The sequence below is a fragment of the Stylophora pistillata genome, chromosome 2 (genome assembly GCF_964205215.1).
Source record: "Stylophora pistillata chromosome 2, jaStyPist1.2, whole genome shotgun sequence".
Taxonomy (NCBI): domain Eukaryota; kingdom Metazoa; phylum Cnidaria; class Anthozoa; order Scleractinia; family Pocilloporidae; genus Stylophora; species Stylophora pistillata.
This window is the reverse complement of record NC_142520.1, coordinates 51994878-52017428: the sequence shown is the minus strand read 5'-3', so window position 1 is coordinate 52017428 and position 22551 is coordinate 51994878. Positions and strand designations below refer to the sequence as shown.

The window sequence follows — 22551 nt, the reverse complement described above, 5'->3', positions numbered from 1 at the left end:
TAAAAAATAGATCAATTTTTTTTTTCCTTGACCGATCGCTCGCGTAGAACTAACTTGGCAAGTTTCTAAGGAGGTCCCTCACTGAAAAAGAAAAAGCTTGTAAACGAAAAAAGTTACTTGTGAGGATTCTTCTCAAAAAATAACTCTGAAGAATTTCAGAGGGAAATTATCGACCTTAAGTTTGATTTGAAACGATCGGCATGACTTTATCTACTTTTGTTCTGAGTTCTTCACGTTTACGTTTGTTTTGGTGAGCGAAATTTCTCCTGATTTTAGAATGTGTTTTCTTCGTTACCGACGCAAAGCTGTCTTGAGGTTATGAATTACAGAGATGCGTTGACGCTTTTGTTTAATATGTTGCTCCACCATCGATGTAAAAACGTGTGCCGTATGATATTACTCAAACCAATTTATCAACTGACTCTGAAATATGAACTCATAAAATGTGTATTGTATAAGTATTGCGCAGTAAAATATTGGAAATGATGAAAAATTGAGATGATTTCTGATTAATCCCTTACAGATGCTACCAATGTTACAAAAAAAAAACGAACTTATGGCAAACCAAAACTGGAAAAAGAGGCCGGCATCTGTTATTGCAAAAATTCACGTTATTGTTCAACATCTTATTTCACCTTTCTTTTCGCTGTTTATTCCTAGCCGTTGATCTAATTGGAACTTTCGATGCAGTGTTGTTTGATGTTTGTTCTCGAAAGAACAGAAGGTATTATTTGGTTTCCTTGCAGAAGAACTCTCTTTGTTTGAAGTAAAGAATTAAGAAACGCGAATGAAATCAATTTTTATTGCTCTCCACCTTTACTCACTTCCTTGATTTTTATCATCGTTACAAATTGTCTTAATCGTTCCTGATTTGTAATGCTCTGTTCAACTTTGTTCGCCAATGTTTGTAATGATATTTGAGCCCCGGTCTGTCTCGATAACATCTGAACATTTCCAAGTTGTATCGAAAAATATTAAAAAAACAAAACAAAAACAAAACAATTATTTGGGGTGTTACGGCAGAACGTAGCCGCCACCTTTTAATTACCCGACAAAAATGACAAAAATATTAATTAAAAGCAGCTCTAATCATCTGTGGTTGTGAATTCCTTCCACGGCAAATCTGCGGTGAAGTGTTTTTGCGAAGAGAATACAGGGAATTTGGGTGGCAAGACTGATATGGCGGGGAATCTTTTCATCCAAACAAAAATCTTATCTTATTGTTTTCGTGGTATTTACAATAGGATAATTTTAAGCTCTTGATTACACAGGTGCTCGTTAAACCTGTTTGTGTTGTTAAACCTATCTGACGTATATACAGTCACCTTCCTGAGCTTTATGAAATGGTTTGTCTTTTGTTTCTCTCGAAGTTCCCGTACCAAATTCGATTTGGAGGAGTTCTTATTATTTACTTCTGTCTATTACCAGTAGGAACTCAACTTAATTTGTAACCTTTCACGTTGTGGTTTCTCAACTTTTTAGCGGGCGTTTTTCATCGAAAATAGTATCAAAAACTGTTAATGATTTCAAATTACATGTATCAGTCAGATCTGTCCAGTCATGCCTAGTATTGTGGGAAAGCAACTTGAAGAAACTTAACACGACAAAAAAAAATTAGGTTGAAACTTAAGATCATTTTGTTACCATGTTTTTAGATTACTTTCTCGGTTCTCGCGAAAATTTGTAGAGAAAAATGTAATTGTATATCTACGAGTGAAATTACTTATCGTTGATTCCGTTTCCAGCCTAAGAAACTAGACAAAACGATTCATCAATTATTTTGTGCTGTTTAAAGTGCTGGAAACTCAAAATGTATTTCAGGTGAGATCGAATGTTTACAACTGTTTCATAGCTCCAGGGCTTTTACACAGTCTAATTTCCAGAAAGAAGAAAACAAATTTCTTTCAATTGCTATGTAAATCTTCTGTTAGTAAAAATGTTGTGGCGTATTTTGCCATCTCTCTTAAACCAAACTGTTGACATTGCTTACATTTGTCCTCTACTTTCTATTGAGCTTGCCGTGTATTTTCATCGCTGCATCAGTGGTTGCGTTTTGAGTCAGGTAGAAAGGAAATTCATTGTGAACAGAATCTTGAATTTCTCTTGCAAAGTGAGCCTTGTTTTATTCTGTTGTATTTACTCGTAATTTTCCTCAATTCAAGTCACATCAAGTTCTGCAAGCGGCTATATAATTTCCAGAGGTGATTGACATTTAAATTCTCTTTACAATGTTGCTACATCACCCAGCCAAAACGTGATGAGAGGATCTACATTTTTACATCCGAAGAGTGTTATCTTGATGTAAAACTCCTAACTTTTCCTTTTGTTCCACGTTCGTGTCAGTAAAATATTTTTGAATAAATTGAATCTTAGTACAAAACGAACTTCTTCCAAAACGATAACGTGATGAATAAAACATTGATTATCCTAGACTTATGGGTTGTAACCAGCTAATCTTTGACGCTTTCGGCATATCAGGAAAACACTATTTTAATTGCCTCAGAAAATCGCTTAATTGGACTTAGTTCTCCACCAAAAACAAACCCAATTTGCAGAGCATGGCGTCAGTGTTACCTTGACCCTTTCGCTCCCAGGATCTACTTAGGGACTCTTCTCATTGTTTGCCAACAGTTTTTATCATGTTAGTTTGGATAATTTGATATTGGATCGTTTGAGGATCCCCTAATTGATATTTTTCTTTATTCTCATCACTTTTCTGCTTGATATTGTATTGATATTGTTAGGAGAAATTCTGTCTTGGTCACTCATGGGAGTTGAGAGGTTACTGGACCGTCTGGTTATTTTTGAAAATTCTTTTCCAAAGTTTTCTACAATTAATCGAGATTAAGAAGTAAGACGACGCTTTTATGATCGCGTGACTTTTTCTGTCTGGTTTATCGAACTTTGATGGTTTTTTTTTTTTTTTTCTTGCAATTTTTACAAATGGTTTCCCTTATTATGAACTGTAATGGGTTCTGACGGTGAAATTTATTACTTTCCGTGTCGCTAGTGAATAAATTATTTTCCAATTTGGTTACTAAAAGGGTTTTAATAAGAAAGGACATCAAAAACGACGAAAAACCAGAACTTCTAAATTTTTGTCGCCTGCAATTGATAAACACGCAATATTTTTAAGTTCGCCCCAGAAGAAAGGTCTCAACCAGTACGCCAAAACTGAGTCATTTATAAAGAAAATTGCGAAAAGCGAGCGATCCAAACATGTGACGGTTACCTCTTTTTCCCTTCCGTAATGCACTTAAACGAAGGTTAAACAGGCAAATTTGAAATTTTTCGAGGACTTTTTTAAGTTAATTTTAATGTTATCCCAAACGTTGCGTGTAAGAAACGTGCATCATGGTAAACTAACCTCGCGCTAGACGGTTACCAGCACTTCGTTCTTCACAAATGTTAAATGCTTGTTTTTTTTTTTTAGAATTTTTTTTTGTTTTAGAATTTTTTTTTTTTTGTAAAGCATTAGCTGTTTTTCTTGCCTGGCGTAACTATAACTCTATTAAGACTCATTCGAATTGATGACCTCAACCGAAGGCACGGAATATAAATACATATTTTTTTTATTTTCTTGAAAATTGTCTTTGGTTTGGACAATCTTTTGTACCCTTCGTGTGCGGATTTCTTTTTTGCGTTTTTGTGTATTTCTCTAAAAAAAACCCATCAAAACATGTCGTGCATGCTGGTCAAACCTCACAGCTGTCACGCTTAATTATACAAAGTACATTTACATTTTGTTTAATTACAAGTTCCAAACTTTTGTGAACGTAATTTATCAAAATCTTCTGCGCGCCAGCAGGGCTACTCGCCAAACCACTTGTCAGAATGGTTGACATGAAATTATTCTGCCCCCTCGTGAGTCAGAGCTGAAATTATCAAATACTTACGTACGCGTGTGAAGTTGAAACTTCGCATTCAGGAACGTAACAAAAGCTGAATTAGGAAAACCACGATAATTGTCTTTCAGAAACAAAAAAAATATTGCTGACGCATTTAGTTGCTTTTTCTTTGAGTTTCCGATGGTGAAAATTTAAAATAATATTGAATTTTATTCGCTGTGGGAGCTGAACAAAAATTGGCTAAGTGAATGGAGTCATCTTGTACCGATAGACAGCAGTACAGCTGATGAATCAGTCATCAATCAATCAGGTGGCAGTATTCGGCATTTTTCTGTCATCCGAAAAATACCAACGGGTCTTGGCTAATGAGCCGGAATTAAAAGTTGTGTAAATAAATACAGGGCTGAGCAGTAATTAATAGGGATAGAGTTTGTACTGAGCAGGATTTGAAAACCTGCGGAGCATGGACTATATTTACTGTTGTAGCTCTCCATTTCCAGATGTTGTAACTCGGTAAAAGAAACTCAAACCAAAGTGGCGTTTTCTTTCCATTTTGTTTTTTTCTTTCATTTTGTGCCAATTTTCATGAAAAAGCCCAGGAAGTCTTGAGTTTTGTTGTCGTTTTTTTGCGTTTTGTAATTTTGGCGAAACCAGAACCAAGATGATTTGTGTTGTTTTTAGTTTGCGACTCTCTCTCGGTATATTACGCCTAAATTGAAATTCGCTTTGCAAAACGCACTACTTTAAAGAAATCCCTCAGTTTTGCGTGTGAAACGGAAGTTCGCGAACGCAAGCGAGCGTTACATGTGAAATGTAAAGTAGTCTCTCAAATGTACTTTGTTTGTCTCTCATTTGAAAAGGTGAGGTCTTCCAAATAGAACTATGAATAATTGATGTTCGAAAATAGTAAATAACATAGCCAAGAATAAAGCGCACTAAAACATTCGACAAAATAGGAAGACGTCTAGGTGGAAAATTAAGAGTTGGCGGTCAGCATGAAGAAGAAAAATTTGTTGTAAATACAATTTTAACAATGTTTCAGTTGACTAGATCTCACGAAAAGCATGTCGCCTCGTTCTTCTCAACATATTTTCCAATGAAAATATGCACCTATTGATTGCATTTGTTTCTTTGCTAAGGCCAAACATTGAGAAATGTTTACGTTCGCTTTTCTAGAATTGAATTTGTATAAAATTTTGAAAGGTCAAATCAGCTTTGCAGTTAAAATCAAACTTTTCAGCATATTTCTTCACCAAATGAGTTAAATTTCGAAGATCTTAGCCTTCTTAACAGAAAAATTCATAGTGTATTGTTTTGCGTTTGCGAGAAGTAGATAGGTTTTTTTTTCACCTTTCTCTGATGCGACACATTTTATGCCAGTTGCCACAGCGACGTGGTGAACGCTGAAAAACGCGTGTAATTAACGTTTTTCATTAGAGCGGTGGACCGTCTTAAAAGGCTGTTTACAAGGGACAGAAATATTCTCGAGTTTTCATTGCTGATATCCACGTACTTCTCTCTTATTTACAAATCTTGGGCGTTCTCCCAAGTAAAATGAAAACACTTCTTGTAAATTGAAGCTTCAAAAAAAACGTGCCTTTTATCATGTCTTATTGAATATTTTTAGAAGATACTCCCAGCTTCCTGTAGGGTTTTTGTCGACGGAATTGTGAGTATTCAGAATTTTCCCGTGTGTTGGCGATATGTGCGCGATTAATTCGAAACTTGCCTTTGTTTAAGACATGTGGCAACCGTTTCGTATGTCTCGTTTGGATTTGGGAGTTTTAAATAAAATAACGAGGATGTTAAATTTCAAAACAGGCTGATTTGGCCGCGTATGATTTCAATGGCATAGCAGGACCTCTGCCTATTTACACTTTCTACACCTCCGACGAATGATAACAAAAAAACAAAAAAATGAAGACAAAATCTACAATATCCTTTGTTTTGTAGAAAGTTTTAATTTCACTTTTTTCCGCTCTAAAGTTCGCTTTAAATACATGTGTGCAATTTATTTTAGAAGATTCGCTACGTACTGAAGAAACGCATCCGTGGACGAAATATTTGCATCTCGATTACAGTGTCAAAACACTCTAGCATATTTCTGGTGTACTATAAAAAATATATTTTACAAACATCGATTGGAGGGTAATTTTATATATACACTAGCAAATGTAGAATCACGTCGAGTAGTTCAAGGTTTTGGTTATGAAATTGGAGCAGCAAATATTTCATTCCTTGTACAAATTGATACAAAATTCCCTTTCTGTTCGTTGGAGAACTGATTTATGTGAAAAACCCGTGTCATAAAATATTCACATCAAGAACTCTCGATTTTGTTACCATCGGGCGTTTCTCGACAAATTTGACTTTATTTAAAAACCTTTTTGACCTCCCCCTATCGCAATTTCGCGATCTAGGCTCATTGGAGGTAACGTAGAAAGCCGTTATTTTTACCGTAAAGTTTTTGCTAGAGTTCTTGTACACAAATTTTACGTTTTGGCTATGATAAATCTGCCGCATTCAAATGATTTGATTAATTAAACTTTCATGGCGCGGTAACAGGTGGTAGATTTTGCTATCACCGACCAGAATCACTTTGTTTGATTGAATTTTACTTTGTAAAATCATTCAGAACCTTATCTTTGCAAGCCATAGCCTTTCAAATGATTAGCCTATGTTTTAGGCTAAGAGAAAGCTACTTTGCGAAAAATGCATTTTAAACGACAAAGTACACAGCCAATTAAAATCTTCACTGTTTTGGCGTCCATACTCGTTTATCTTGCAAACGGCTCTAACATGGCTTTCCGACGCCGAACTAGCGAGCTTGTCAGTGAACAAACGCTTATTCTATTTTAACTCGCCCGCGACGCAAATCGATAACTAATAAAACAAGCGGTGTTTCGTAGACCAAACTAAGAAATGAGTTCTATAATTTACATAGTCGAAAAATATTCTATATGATGAAAGTTTTTCTTACCAGTTTGATTAATAAAACGAGCGGCTTGATTTAAAGTTACCGCTTGTGTGGGATGAAACACACGAAGATTTTAGTTAAATTGAGGCGCGTTTCCTATGAAGGCCTTTGTACGTTGTAAAAGCGATTTCTTCCTCGAAGTTTTTTAGTAGTGTGGTCGATAAGTCGCTCGGATAGAGATTAAAAATGTCGATAGATTCCCGGCGACTGCACTTATCGCACAAACACGGCCCTTCCACCATAAGTTGGTCTGTTTCTTTAGTTTGACTTGCCGTCAACAGCCTCAATGCCAACTGATTCATTACGGATCCTACAATTGTCAGCCCAAAGAAAATGAAAAGAAGGGAGATACCCACGTATGTATGATCAAAGCGCGTCTCTCGGCTGTCTTGGAGAGCAACATAGTCGCCGAACCCTATTGTTGTTACAGTTATAAAACAATAGTAAAGCGATTTAAAATATGTCCATTTCTCGTAGTAACGGAATATAAATGCTCCAAGGGAAACGGTCACCATCATTGCGAACAAACCAAATAAAACTACCATATTCGCTGTATTTGAAACCTCAGTGTTCTTCATACCCAGCTTTTTCTTCACTCGTCGAAACATATGCGCTAAAAACGTGTTCAAACGCTCGCCAATTGACTGAAACATCGTCAGCGCGAGAGGAATTCCCACCGCTGCATAAATCATACAAAATATTTTTCCCCGGTCCGTCTTAGGCACCGTGTGTCCATAACCTGTGGAACAAAGAGAAAAGCTTCACTTTCATATCTGTGTGAATTTATATTGTACAACTTTGTGTTCTTGTACAACAATGCTGTGTGTGGGTGTAGAGGTTTGTATGTTCCCGAGTTAAACCGCTTGCGACAAGCGCTGATTAAACCTCACGAGAATTTGTTTATAATCGCAAAGAGGAAATTTCCCTGTAATTTTTATCGCAGTTAAACATTATTGCACGGAAATGGCAAGAGGAAGCATGTTTCGATATACATAAGTGTCGCTCGGTGTTGTTACAATTGATCGCCAACCTTTAAGTCTAGCGTGCATAGTTAGGGCTATCGTTCGTCTTTGCTAGACATTTAGCCCGACTTATTGCTTTTGGGTACTACCCGCTCGCTTTGATAAAGGACGATAACGGCTTCTAGTGCAGGTGTTGGCCCCCATCTACTTCAGCGCTTCTTGAGGTACTTTCTCTCATACCGCAGTATTAATTGTTGCCAAGCTCTTGCGCATTGGATTCAATCAAGCTAATTTTTTCGCGTCCGGCGCTCGTTAAACCTTACCTATCGTTGTTATTACAGTGGTGGCGAAATAAACTGAGCCGGCGAAACTCCATTGATATAAATCCGCGTCGATGTTTGCTTTGCTATCGAGATATTGGAGCCATTTCTTGATGTCTTCGTCGCTGATGTTGTATTTCTTTGTTAATGTATTGTGAAGAATTGTCATATTCTTTCGCATCTCTTGGTCTTCGTTGTATTCTAAAGCGCTGAAAATTGCCGCGCCGACCAAGAGATAAGATACACAACATATCGTTAACAGTATCGTCCGAAGGTTTTGCGTTTTCATCGCGTTGTCGCTTCATGCACTCGTCATATCTGTCAGCCGCAGAAATCACTTCGTTTGGCGCGTAATTTTGCCAGCGATCTTCTTTTTTTTTTTTTTTTGTAAGTCTAATGTTTGTACCCAAAAGCCTTGCACATTGTTGCACTGAGTGTCCTGTGATTGGTTATCCTTAAGAACTAATTTGAAGCAATTACGAATGTGAGGAGAGGGTCACTAAAGCGCCTGGTGGATACGAACTCCGTGTCAACCAGCCCAAACCACGCCTATTCCGTTGAATGCGCTGTCATTAGTTTTGCTCTTCTGAGCACAATTAGGTTTGAACCAAGTTTCCAATGTGAAATATAAAAGCGAGGTCCTCTGCCAATAACTCACTGGTCGCTTGTCGCTGTTGGAAGTGCGTGCGTCAAGCGGAGCTGGTTTCAAAAACACTATGAGCGTAAATTAATTCAGTATGGCCCGCATTTGTGACGGTGACATGTGTTGCCATGGAATCCAACTTGTTTTGAGTCGGTTTTAATTCGACGATTTAGTCATAAAACGAATTATTTGGAGGCAGCTTAACTCGTTAACCACAGTTTTTTTCTAAGAGATATTGAAATTTTATAGTTTTACCGAAGCTTTTCAAAGAAGCAGAGAGCTGCGCTATTTTAACCTAATAATCATAACAATTATCATGTAGAAACCTGACAATTCTATAGCCCTTTTTTTGCATGTTATAGCTTTGCTCATTAGTAAAGAAACCATCCAGTTAACATGAAAATTGCAAGTAGCTTAAAAGTTGTTTTTCATTTTTATTTTGAAATTTAGGATCACACAGGTTTGCAAGTGTAATTAATAAAACGCACTACGTGCCGATGTGGTTGAGACAATTTAAATTTCTCGCAAGGTGATCCAAGTTTGGGTTTTTCACGCAGAGAATCGTCAACTATTATTTTGGTTTTTTTGTTTTTCTCTGTAATTTCTCCTTCATAGATTTTCTAACACACTATTACCTTTCTTTCTTTGCGCCACCTGATATGCAAAAACATTATTGCCTTTTATCAATCAATACTTTATTGAAAAAGGCGAATTTGTATACACACCAGTCAACAGGTTTTCTTTACAAGCCTTAGGCGCCGGTATGGAATTAAAGAATTAATCAGTTCCACTTCTGTCTTTATTATTTTTTTAATTGTTACTTGCAATTTTAAAGGCAGTAAGTAAAGACTTGCGTCGGACCTGGAACATTCGAACTTTTTCAGCACGAAAATGTTCGTTATCTTATTAGCACTTTCAGCACCGAGGAAAATAATTGGGTAAGATGTTATTTTGATAGAATAAATTGGACGATTTACAACAATTTGCGTGAAATGTCACAATAAGGTAATAGGTATGCATTTTTCTTGCCCTTTTTTGGTGTTTTTGGTCAGAACGCCAAATCATCTTTAAATTAATTATAACGCAGAATCGTCTGAGACGAAGGATTAGGCGAATTTTAAACTGTGCAGTTTGAAATAGGGTTAATTATTTATTCTGATTTAGCGGGCAAAACATTTTCTGAAGAAAAAGAAAAGAACTGGGATTTTCTGATTGATATATTTCCTTATTCTTATCACTTGTCTGCTAGGCGATGTAGAGAATTACAAGGAGAATTTACATTTCAATCATTGAGGAGTGACAGGGCCAAATTAAATTGGACACGGAGAGACTATAGTTTTCAGCCGGTCGTTTTCCATATACGTTTTCCAGCAAACTTACTGAGCCCTCGATTTTGTCTAGATCCCCTCAAGTTATATCACACCAATTCAATTCCTGAAAATCGTCACTCTGGCATCGACAGACCGTGAACAGTTAGATTACGGTGGGAGACTTCCTGTCCACTCGCTTGGGAACTTGATTAAAGTATTTTGGCCCTTAGAAAAATGTAATTTCATAACTCGTGAGCTCATATTAAAACTCTACATGAAGAGTTTAGCAGGTGAATTTCTCTGACTTTTCAATGTATTTTGGATCACCAAAATACTGCCATGTTACACCATTACTTTTCCACCTTCATTGACGCCCGATTAGTTACCGTATAAAGTTTAAGATTCTCCTTTTGACATTTAACTGTTTATATGGTCTAGCCCCTAACTATTTGACTGATTTACTTGGCATCAAAAAGCGATCCAGGTACTCTCTTAGGTCAAACGAGTCTTTATAATTACTCGAAATATTAAGCACCAGGACCCGTCCAACCCTTGGTGACCGTGCCTTCCAATCAGCTGCACCTCATCTTTGGAATGCATTACCTTCGACAATTCGTAACATAAAGACACTGGACACTTTCAAGACTGCTATCAAAACTCACTTTTTTAATCTAGTTTTCAAATAGAATTTTATTTTTATTCATATTTTTTATTCACTTACCTAGGCTATTGTTCTCTTTGAGTGCACTGTGGACTCGTAGGTTCCAGTAGGTTGTTAAAGATAGATAGATACTTTATCATAAACACCTTGCAGCCATAGGCTGAATTACGGAATATTTACAAATACAGATGATAAAAAAGGAGGGATAAAATATTACAACTTCGTCGTTAAGAAAGAAGGAGAATTATCTACATCTTATAAATATGGCTAAAAATAAAACTGTTCTTCAAGCGCTCGGTTTTGCATATGGGGAGAGTGAAATCACTTTTGCGCCTCAATGCGTATCTACAATTCTTCCTTTGGGGGAGAAGGCTGTGGAGTCTATGGGTGGGGTTACGGACTATCTCGTCAAACAGACTGGTTGAAATTTTTTCCCTCCACTCGTGAAGTTTCGGTAGGCCAGCTGTTTCTAGTGCTACACTATATGGCAGCTCAGGATAGATGATTCTGAGTGCTCTTCTTTGGATCCGTTCCAAATCTTCGTTGATGTAGTTTGGTAGAGAACGGTGGAATACAGGACTTGCGTATTCCAAGACGGGCCTAATACATGTCACATAGAATTGCACAAGTTCGCTTGGTACAACTCCGGATCTCTTTAGTTGTCTCAAAAAGTAGAGACGAGAGGAACATTTTCTACTTAGTTCAGAGGTGTGCATGTTCCACTTTAAAACGTGGCTAATGGTCACGCCTAACAATTTGGCACTGGTGACAAATTCAAGGGGTTTGCCATTTAGGACTAGGGGTTCAAAATCATAGTTGCTGTTAGAGAATCCAATTCGTAGTTCTTTGCACTTGGCCTCATTCAGTTGGAATCCATCGATACTCGCTTGTCTTGAAAGGTCGTCCACAGCTTCTTGGAGTTTGCTCTCACTGCCCGTAGTAACTATTTCGGAACAACATGTGTCGTCCACGTATTTCCACAACTCAGCTGAGGTGTCCAAATCGTTAATCATGATGAGAAATAACCAGGGAACTAATTTTGTTCCCTGGGGGACGCCGGATGGTACAGAGCGCCATTCTGAGTGACAATCTTGAGCAAGTTTAACTCTTTGTTTCCGGTCCATCAAAAAGTCAACAATCCAGCTTTTGGTTTGACTCGGAATATCATATGTTGCTAGTTTTTGAACGAGAACACTATGGTCGATAAGGTCAAAAGCCTTACGGAAGTCAAGTAGAGCTACTCTTGCCGTGGCACCGTATCTTAGTATCTTGCCGTATTTTAGTTACTTTTGCTATAATTTTATCTTACGATATTGTGAAGCGCGACTGAATATATTCATATAGAGGTCTGCGCTATATAAATGTAAATTATTATTATTATTAATATGTATGGTTTATAAAATGAAAATTCTTATATTTTAAAGCAATAAAATAATTGAATATTGTTAAAGTATTCTTTGTTGAAAATGAATGAACAAAATATTATCATCTTTGTACTGCTGTCACAGCACTCCGCACCAGTGATCGTATCATACAGTGTTCCACGTAAAAGCCATGGTTTGTTTCTGCACGCCACGGAACGTATCTCTTTAAGAAAAAAAAAACCTCTACTCAACAGAGATGTGAGAGAGACGAGTTTAGCAGAAAAGTTTCTCTGACTTTTCATTGTAAAGTTGATATATGGCTTATGAACTGATAACTTGTATATTTAAAGCACTCTGCGCTAGTAATTGTATCATGCAGTATTCGACGGAAAAGCCGTGCCTTGTTTTCGTGCGCCACTGAACGGATCTATCTGACAAATTAAAAGAAAACAACGTTTACTCAGATGATATTTAAGACTAGCCAATTCTTCTTTATAAAATACTGTGAGGAGAAGTCGTTTAGCAGATAAGCTTCTCGATTTTTCAATGTATGAAGGCTGATAGTTTCGAACGGAAACTGTTTGGGGCTGCGTCGGTGGGAGTAACGAAATAATTTGGATCTATCAACAAAGTTGAAATGGTAAATTGTCCACCGTAATGATTACAAAAGCTGACGTTTCGAGGGTTAGCCCTTCGTCGGAGCGACGAAGGGCTAACGCTCGAAACGTCAGCTTTTGTAATCATTACGGTGGCCAATTTACCATTTCAACTTTGTTGATATATCCAAATTTTTTCAATGTATGAACTGATAACTTGCATATCTTAAAGCACTCTCCACCAATGATCGTATCATACAGTATTCGACGTAAAAGCCGCAGCCTGTTTTCGTACGCCAGTGAACGGATCTACCCGACGAAAGAAAACAACGTTTACTCAGAGATGTTGAAGACTGGTCCGATTTCTTCCTTATGAAATACTGTGAGATGAAGTCGTGTAAACTCTTGACATTGAAAAGGCACGTGCACAGTCCAGCAGCAATTATGTCTCAGTCCAGTTAGAAGACAAAGCAAAGTGAATGATATGTTTCTCAACTTCTTCCCACCTTGAACTCAGGGACGCTCTCAGATGTGTAAATGGTTTTCTGATGCGAATTAGTGACAGAAGATATTTTAAAGTAATTAAAACTGCATGGGTGAGGTCAAACTGAAGTAAGACTTCCTTACAAACTAACTTGGTGTGACTGATTTTGAGACTTAAAATGGTCATAACTTCTGGAGAATTGGAGTATTTTCTCACATAGATAAAGAATTGAAGTATTTTCCGACATGGACGCTTTATTCAGACCCACATCTGTTTGTACTCAGGTTCGTGTGATCGTAAAATGTAGGAATAATATTCATTCGGTTTCCACCCCTATTTCATAAAGAAATTCTCCCACGGGTATGAAACTTTTTATGCAAAAGGCATGTGAAAAGTATTGAAACGCTTGTGAAAGTTTCTTCATAAGTGTTTCGAGTTATTCTTGAAGCTTGCAAGTGAAAAACTATCTTTCACGCATGCGCTTTTGATCCCAACCGGCGCATAACCAACGGCATATTTTTTAAACTCAGTTTGGCACCAGAGAAATACTGACGGCGCGCACAAGAAATTAACTGCACGCGCTTCTTTGTAAAACAACGTCATAAAGCCGTTCTCATGGTAATAAAAAAAATCGAAAACTACCGTGGTTGTCTGCTATCAGAGAGAGCTCTGCGTACAAAAAGGATATCTTGTTTGTGTTAGTCTCAAATTTCTCATATATAACCCAGTCAGACAACTCAGTCAGAAGAAGATCCAGTGTATTATTAGACAATCGTGAAACAATGAGGAAAGCGACGCAGTCTCAGAAAGTGTTTTCTCTTCTTCGCGATGCCATCAGTTCAGGAAAGTACTGGCGCTGTATCAGATGGTGCAACCAGGGAACAACTATGCTTATTACGAGTTCAAAGCTCTTTGAAAAAGAAGTGTTGCTGGGAGTTTTGAAAGAGTTGAGGTTGAAAGACTTCTCGAGTTTTGCAGACATGGTTTACAAAATTGGATTTCAGAGAGTGCCCACTTCAAGGCCCTCGAAGGTTTACAAATTCCGCCATCCACTTTTTCAGTTGAACTGTAACGGTGGTCGCGCCTGTGATGAAAACGCGAATAGTGTTGAACTCAAGGGTCTGCAACAGAACCGGAAGCGAAAAATGATGGGCGAACTTACACATGATTCTGATGGCAAGGACATTTCAAATAGGGAAAGTCATTCAGAACTATTGGAGCCAGGTCTTAAAAGACAGCGAAAATCAGAAGAAATTTTGTCTGGAGAAAGATTAAAAGCTGTCGTAAAAGAGAGCAAGATTTCCCGCTGGGGAGTCAAGGAATGTCTTGTTAAACCATGTACTCTATTTGTCTCGGCCAATCAATGTTCAGCGAGGAAGCAGCCAGTTCTGAATCGGTACAGCTTATCAGAAATAATCGCTGCCCATGGTCTCCTCAACCTGGCCTCGACAACAGCTGTGCAATTTGGGATTAACGATTCCCCGATGGGACTTGACACGGCGAGGAGATTATATGATTTGTTCTGGTGCGCCGTTTTCATCAAGGAAAGAAATATCCGCGAATTGGATGCAGCTACAGCTTTGTTGGAACTCTCTCAGAACACAGTGAAAATGATGCAGTGAAACTTTGGTTCGACGTTATAAATGATATTTACAATTTGGAGCATAGAAATGCTCTTTTATTTTTATAATATGATCTTGCATATGTCGATGATGAGAATAGTGTTTCATTGATCACGCGTCCGATTAAATTTGTTTTTGTTTCTGGTAATATGCATGTAAGGGGTAAAACAAAAAAATTGCTCATATTTGACTGTTCCTGTCTGTGCGTAAGTAACAACTAACCTCGGACTTGAATCCTGTCGAAGCAGGAATTTTATAGGCTTCTTTTAAAAGTAGCGTTAGGCTGCACTCGAACTTCAACATTATTATTTAAATGAATCTACGGGAGGAAAACAGGCAGAGATTATAACAATTATTCTTCTTCTTCGATCCGTCCCATAACACACATAGCTTTTTACTTCGTTTAAAGATCTACTCCGCCGATCATCACATACGTACAATAACATCTTGCTATATTTTGGATTGGGGGTAGCCTGCGTGCTAGCTCTTTGAGAAGATTATGAAAATGACCATACCCTAGTAAGAGTGCAATTACAGCCCTTGCCTGTAACAGTCCGACAAACCCCGTGGGGAGTTAAAACAAGAAATCGAAAGGGAGTGCTAAAACAAAGATTAAGACTGTTCCATGATGAGGGGAGACCATCTGGAGTGGATGGGGAACTGGGCACTTTTACAAGGAAGATCTGTTTGCGAATGTCATCTCCTGAAGCTAGTCCGCCTGATCCCAATAATTCAGTATTTTATTAAGACCAAGGTGTTGGTTCGGCTTAAAGTTAGAACCCTTGGCTTCTTAGACGACAGTTGCCACTACCATACGAGGGATTTAGCACCCCGTTTACGTGAAACAGCAAACGTCAGCTTTTCCTTTCACTTTTCAAGTAAAATAGCCTGAACTGGCCTACCGCTTTATCTTCGCGTAAGCTCACGTCAGTGGTGGATCCAGGGGGAGGGTCCGGGGGATCCGGACCTCCCCTATCAGATCCGACGCTTAAACTTTGAGAATGAAATTCTTACATTGACAGGATCGTATATCACTTTTTAACTGGCTGATTTTTTTAATTAATGAATCCAAGTAAACGGTAAGCGGCCAAGGAATTATAACGCGCAAGGCGCGACTGGTGGGAGGGGGTGTGGGGGTGTTGGGGAGAAGTAATTTGCCTCAAAAGAGTCCAACAGTCCCTTCTGAACCAAAGTTTGGACCCCCCCCCGATAAAAAATTCCTGGATCCGCCCCTGCACGTCAAGGTGGATTTGAATGCGCTCATTTATGACGTACGAGGAATAGTTTTGGTGGCCTTTTTCCGGCAAGTAACTTCTATGCTGTGAGAGAAAAAGTGAAGAAAATCTTACGTACACGGTAATCGCGAAACAGGTTACTTTCACGTAGTAACGGCAAAGTGCAACAGGCAAACGCGGGAAAAACGTGGCCACGTGGTCACTCTTACCGTTCACATTTCACGTAAACGAGATGCGAAATCTCTCTATAATGAGGAGATCGGAGGCAAGCGAGAATAGAAGCGGGCGCACGCACGTTGGAAAGCTCGTTTCTCGCTCTTCGCATTTTTCTTAGGCTTGCCTAGCTCGCCTGAAATTGATAAAGAGCAAAAACAAAAACAAAAAGGAATTAAGAATGACGATTGCTAACTTAGCCTGGTAATGGTCAGATGTCAACAACTATGCTAGTGTGCATCCAAGCGCATAAATATGACCATACCCTAATATGAGTGCAATTACAGCCCGTGCTCCTGCAAAAAAATGCTACAAACCTGTGAGGAGTTCAAACCAGAGATCCAATGGGAGCGTTAAAAAACAAAGATTAAGACTGGCCCTTCCAGGACGAGATCATCTGGGTGGAGAGGAACTGGGCACTTTATAAGGAAGGGCTACTAAGCTTCAATATGGCGGACCAAGGGGTTCAAAATGACAGACAACCATTGTAAATAATCGATTTTAATTGAAATGTATGGTGGTCCTCGACGTCCAAACTTCTCGCCTTTCCAAGGAAGAGCGAGAACACCTCATCCCAACCTTATACCGCGCTTTGAGAACCCGGCTTTTCTTCCGCCTGGTCAAATAGTTTATCCATCTCAAAGACAGCCATTTCCTTCCTCATCACAAAGGCCTCAGTTTGTGAACAATCCCGGTCCACAAGGACCGAGACCAGGTTTTCAGCCGAGACCTTTTCAGGCAGGTGGACCAAGACAAAGCTATCCACCAATGGGATATTCTGGTCAACAGAGATGGCCCCACAGGGTACACTGAAATAAGTTGAAAGTTTTATAAGTGAAATTATGTTGTATTATTATTATTATTAATAATACTTATAACCCATCACGATAAAAATGGCAGCACAAAATTAAAAGTATGAAATATTGACCTTTTCACTTCCAAGATCTAAGGGGTAAGTTTCTAAAGAGGAAATTGTAGTGCTGCTGCATTGGGTCAGGTGGGGGGGGGGGGGGGGGTATAACAAGATAATTTGGTTTTATCAACAGACTTGATAATGGGAATTGGCCACTGTAGAGAAATAACAATTTAAAGGGTCAGCATTATAGTTTAATTGACATCATCAACTAAATTGATAAAGCTACATTATATTGATATTCTTCTATAGGATAGGATAGGATAACTTTATTTATACATAGTTTCTCCATCAGCTGATTTAGTTAATTCTATTCTAGAATCCCATCTATCTAACTACAATAATAATTTGATAACAACAATTCAAATAAAAGAAATAAATAGAAAATTCTGCTTTTCATGGAGGCCGTGTAATTAAGATCTTACTTTAAACTGTGGCGACTTAATTTAGACTTAATTTATCTTCTCACCTATGGTTGCCGAAGTGTGTCAATATTCGATGTCGTGTGTGTACGTTTGATGATTTAAAACATATGTGATTTTGTTCAATACATTCGATAAACTTGAAGCAAAATTCAATAAATTCACCTTGATATTCATTCGATATTTCAAGCAATATTCATTCACTAATTCAAGCAATATTCATTCGATAATACATGCAATATTCATTTGATAATTCAAGCAATATTCATTCGATAATTCAAGCAGTGTTCATTCGCTAATGCACATGACCTATCTTCCGTATTTGGGATAGAAGGCTTGGCTACTGGTTGTCTAAAATGGCGGAACAAATTGAATGGGAGTCATTGGCACTTAGCCTGCTCAATTTACCAGATAGATGTGAGATAGATTCTGAAGAACTAACATATCCTATCGCAGCCAATGTATTCAATGGTGTTGAAGTGGCTCTTTCAGTTATTATTTTCGTGGCCGATACTGTTAACAATGAACGACAGCCTTTGTTTCTTGAGCTTCCCGAATGCTTTTGCGAGATTCACCGATACTGCTGGCAACAACTTACTGAAATGGAAAGAAGGACAACCAGTGCTGTAGATTTGGGCAAGCTGTCATGTAGCTACGGGGCACGTGATAATATCGAATGACTGTAGCTTGAATTATCAAATGAATATAGCATGTATTATGGAATGAATATAGCTTGTATTATCAAATGAATATTGCATGAATTATCAAATGAATATTGCTTGAATTATCGAATGAATATTGCATGTATTATCAAATGAATATTGCATGAATTATTGAATGAATATTGCATGAATTATCGAATGAATATCAAGGTGAATTTAGCGAATTTTGCTACAAGTTTATCGAATGTATTGAACAAAATCACATGTATTTTAAATCATCAAATGTACACACACGACATCGAATATTGACACACTTCAGCAACCATACTCACTAACTGGCTGGGAATTTTCATACTAGCACCCAAATGTATTAAAAAAAGTCTTACTTGTTATCTAAATATATCTTATTAACCAAGCGCGAGGGCCGTACTGAGAGAATATCAGCCGGAGGTCTTGACAGTACGGATTGAGTGCAGTGAGGTCAGTACAAAAAGGACCGAGGGCCGATATTCTTCCAGTACGGTCCCGAGCAAGCTTGGTTAATAAGAGATTTATTATACGACTGAAGTTCAAAGGGACACAAGTGCGGTATCATTCGGGACCATTCGGGACAGTGCCCGGTCCAATACTGAGAGAATATTGACCAGCAATAGAGCATTTTGATCAGTTGATTTTAGTTATTGGTCCTCTGACTGCCCGAGTCGTGTAATAAGTATAGGTAATTGCATGGGGCCGAGTAAAATTAAGGATTAATATCACGTGTGTTTTCGGAAGTTGCTGAAATTGCCCGAGTCGCGCAGCGACAAGGGCAATTTCTGCAACTTCCAAAAACACACGTGATATTAATCCTTAATTTTACGAGGAACCATGTGATAACTTGTTTATAACATAAGGGGCAAAATGTTTTCTTACTGATCTCACGCAAAATGGGACGCCATTGTTACAAAACAAATAGAAATTTCTTTACCTTGGCAGCCGTTGCTAAGCGATTTTCAGCCAATCATTTTCAAGTAATTTTGCCAGGTGCAATTACAAAAATTAAGAAAAAATGCCCTCTGTCTTGACCAATCAAAAATTCAGTAATTTTGCCCCTTATATGATAACAAAGTGTTATTCAAGGGCTTAATGGAAGAAATTCAGAGATTTTTTGTGGTGCGAGATATTTATAGTGACCATTTACTATGGAACAGTTTATGGTTTGATCCTAGTAGTGAAATTTGATTTTGCAGTATAATTATCTGATTGAGAGTGCTCCGTAGAAGGATTGTTGTTGGAAGTAGTTATTGTTGATTGAACAGTTTGTTATTGGGCAGTTTGTTATCGCACAGTTCAATAAGCCAATCACTATCAAAGTGATTGGCAATAGACTATCAAAGACTATCAATGAACTATCAGAGTTGTTGTTTAAATCAACCAATCACAACTTTTAATGCAATTTTTCCCTTTCTTTCTTAGCTTGGCTATTCTTCTTTTCTCAGAAATTGTAATTTTTATGATTAGTTGGTAATAAGACTTTGTGTTGTCCAATTTAGTATGTAATCATACTTGTGATGAAATACTGGAGTCCTGTTGCGCAGTTGTCTGATTAGAGGCCAAATTGGACTCCACTCAGTCCTATTACTTTCTTCCCTTCCAAGACAAGCTTAGCTTAAATTGAGGATTTCTCAGCAGTTTGCTTCATTGCACCTGACACAATACATTTTTTGTCAGCTGCTAAATCAACATTACTCTGACTTATTAACCAAAATTATTGTCATTCTATTGGTTTATTATATTGAATTCACAGTTCATTTTTAAAATCATTCACAGGGAAGAGGAGGCTTCAAGCGAAAAGACCAAGACTCACCAGGAATTGAAGCGTATTACAGGCATTCAATGGTTGAGAATCCTTGGAGAGAGCTTGAAGAAAAATACAAAGACAGCACTCAACAAGATTGATTCGGGCTTTGGAAATGTTTTCCTTTCTTTAAGAAAATTGTTTGTATAAAGTAGAAATTCACTTTTATGTTTATATTAAAAAAAATTTGTAACATCTGTGAGATGTCTGGACAATTTTCAATCCTAGCTTTTTCCTCAATTCTTTTTTGATACCTTTTGGTTTGGTGCATATATATATTACTAATGAATAAAGGCTGATAGTTTCGAAAGAAACTGTTTGGGGCTGCGTCGGTGGGAGTAATGAAATAATTTGGATATATCAACAAAGTTGAAATGGTAAATTGGCCACCGTAATGATTACAAAAGCTGACGTTTCGAGCGTTAGCCCTTCGTCGGAGCGAATAGAGGAATTTTTTCCCCATGAAAAGACTTTGACACCAACATTCCAAATTCCAATTCAATCTGGAAACAGTGGACAAGAAGAGCCACCCAGTGGAATGTCCATTGCTAAATTATTTATTATTAATTATTATTTTATTAAAATCAAATTGTGCGGCATCAGAGCAACAGATTTAATTTCTGCTCAAAAGACTCCTAAAATTGGGACAGTTATGGTGATGATAAGGATATTAATGATAAAAATTATGATTAAAATGTTGATTATTATAAAACATCACAGGGGGAGAGTGAAAGGAACGATATGAACATTGTGTACTTCTAACTATGCTGTCATACTACTCAAGCAAGTTTCTGGGGGAAATGGCACAATTTATAATTATACTCCATTTTACAGTTGTGTTCTTGGTTGCCAAGCCTTTGAACAGGAGTGAGGCTAAGGGTGACCTTGTCATGATACAGACATTACTGCTTTTCAAACATAAATTACTTTGTTATCGTGCTAACTAGATGCTAATCTATCACAAAGAGGTCATCACATTCGGCATCACTCCAAATCAAAGGCTTGACTACTAAGTACAGCACAACTGTAGAATGGCCTAGTAGAGAAATATCAGAAATAAAATCCTTGCAGGTGAAATGCAGTTTAGGACATTTTTAGTAAAAGAATGTGAGGATGGAGACATGGGATTGAATCTCATCAAAGCTTAAAGTTTTAAAGTCCATTTTTCTCTAATTGCTATATTCCCTAAACTTCCAGAAGTGATTAATATGTAACTTATCCCGCAAAAAAGTGTAGAAAATAGTTGAACTGATCTTTATCTAGCACCAAATTCTTGTTTCTAATTTACAAGGAAATGTGTAACAGCTAGAGGGGTGGATTAACAGTCCCATCTTGGAAGTTAAAGGAATGATTGAATATCATCTGTGAGAATCATTTTCTTTTCATGAATTTTATCTGCTGATCAAAATGTCAGTTTTTCATTTTTAAAATCATGCTTGGAATAGGACTAAGTGAACTTTGAACTTTGAACTTTATTTTTTATTTAGACACGGTGAATCTATCAGATAAAATAATAATATTATTACTATCTATTATTACAATTACAATCTACTTTAATCTATGTAAACATGATCTAAAATTTAAAGTGAAATAGAAAAAAATAAGGAAATTCTGCTTTACATAGATGCCGTGTGCGTTTTGTCGATTCAGACGAAGAAATTGCGACAACCATTTTGAAAGGATTGAAGTGATTTTGCTTGCCGCAATTCAGGGGACAAGCTATTCCAGATAACCGCACCGTTATAGCTAAAGCTATTTTTCAGGAAATTGGTGCGGGGCGATGGAACAGCTAGTTTGTTTTCAGAGTTCCTTAGATTATATGGAGGATCATATTTAGTGAAAAGAGAACCAAGATAGTCGGGCGCAAGACCATGTATAGATTTATAGACCATGGTGGCCACTTGTATTTGTCGCTGAGTATCTAACCGTCTCCAGTTAAGTCGCACAAAAAGAGGATCAGCGCTTGTGTCATAACTGGAGAAGGTCAGAATACGGGCAGCCCGGTTTTGCAACTTTTGGAGCTTATTCGAAAGACCCTTGTTACAATGCCCCCAGACCTCGCTGCAGTAATTAAAGTACGGTTGAACTAAGACATTGAAAACGGACTCAAGCGTAGTTCTATTTTTTCAATGTGCATATTCCATGAAAGGTTTTCGTCTATAAGCACACCCAGAGATTTGACTGAACTAACTTGTTTAATTATGTCACCACCTATGATTAGTTTAGGGGAAGTATCGTAGGTACCTATCCTTTGCCGCGATCCAATTAACATGAATTCAGTTTTAGATGAATTTAGAGTCAATTTGTTTGCAGTGAGCCATGTGTTAACATTGGATAGGTCGTGATTCATAACATCATTGATCATTTCTATGTTGTTACAGGCAAAGGTCAGGTGAGTATCGTCGGCATACATACGCGCAACTGAATTAGACAGGCAATTAGGAAGATTGCGGAATTCCACAAGTGAGAACTTGACTAATTG

The 22551-nt window shown here is 37.7% G+C and overlaps 3 protein-coding genes across 3 annotated transcripts; 2 read left to right on the top strand and 1 right to left on the bottom strand.

Annotated features, from left to right (window-relative positions):
- Positions 1 to 5788: 5788 nt before the first annotated feature.
- On the bottom strand, positions 5789 to 8755 carry LOC111341574 (potassium channel subfamily K member 9). The gene is made up of 2 exons (XM_022948567.2): positions 8111 to 8755; positions 5789 to 7564 (listed from the first exon to the last, which is right to left on the bottom strand). The coding sequence occupies exons 1-2, from the start codon at positions 8394 to 8396 to the stop codon at positions 6903 to 6905; spliced, it is 948 nt and encodes a 315-aa protein (XP_022804302.1). The 5' UTR covers positions 8397 to 8755; the 3' UTR covers positions 5789 to 6902.
- Positions 8756 to 13788: 5033 nt separating this feature from the next.
- On the top strand, positions 13789 to 15154 carry LOC111341572 (uncharacterized). The gene has a single exon (XM_022948565.2). It carries the CDS (start codon positions 13948 to 13950, stop codon positions 14785 to 14787), a length of 840 nt encoding a protein of 279 aa, XP_022804300.2. The 5' UTR covers positions 13789 to 13947; the 3' UTR covers positions 14788 to 15154.
- Positions 15155 to 16653: 1499 nt separating this feature from the next.
- LOC148740251 (uncharacterized) lies at positions 16654 to 20266 on the top strand. Its single transcript, XM_088750634.1, has 2 exons — positions 16654 to 17039; positions 20042 to 20266. The coding sequence occupies exons 1-2, from the start codon at positions 16746 to 16748 to the stop codon at positions 20168 to 20170; spliced, it is 423 nt and encodes a 140-aa protein (XP_088606760.1). The 5' UTR covers positions 16654 to 16745; the 3' UTR covers positions 20171 to 20266.
- The last annotated feature ends 2285 nt before the right edge of the window (positions 20267 to 22551 follow it).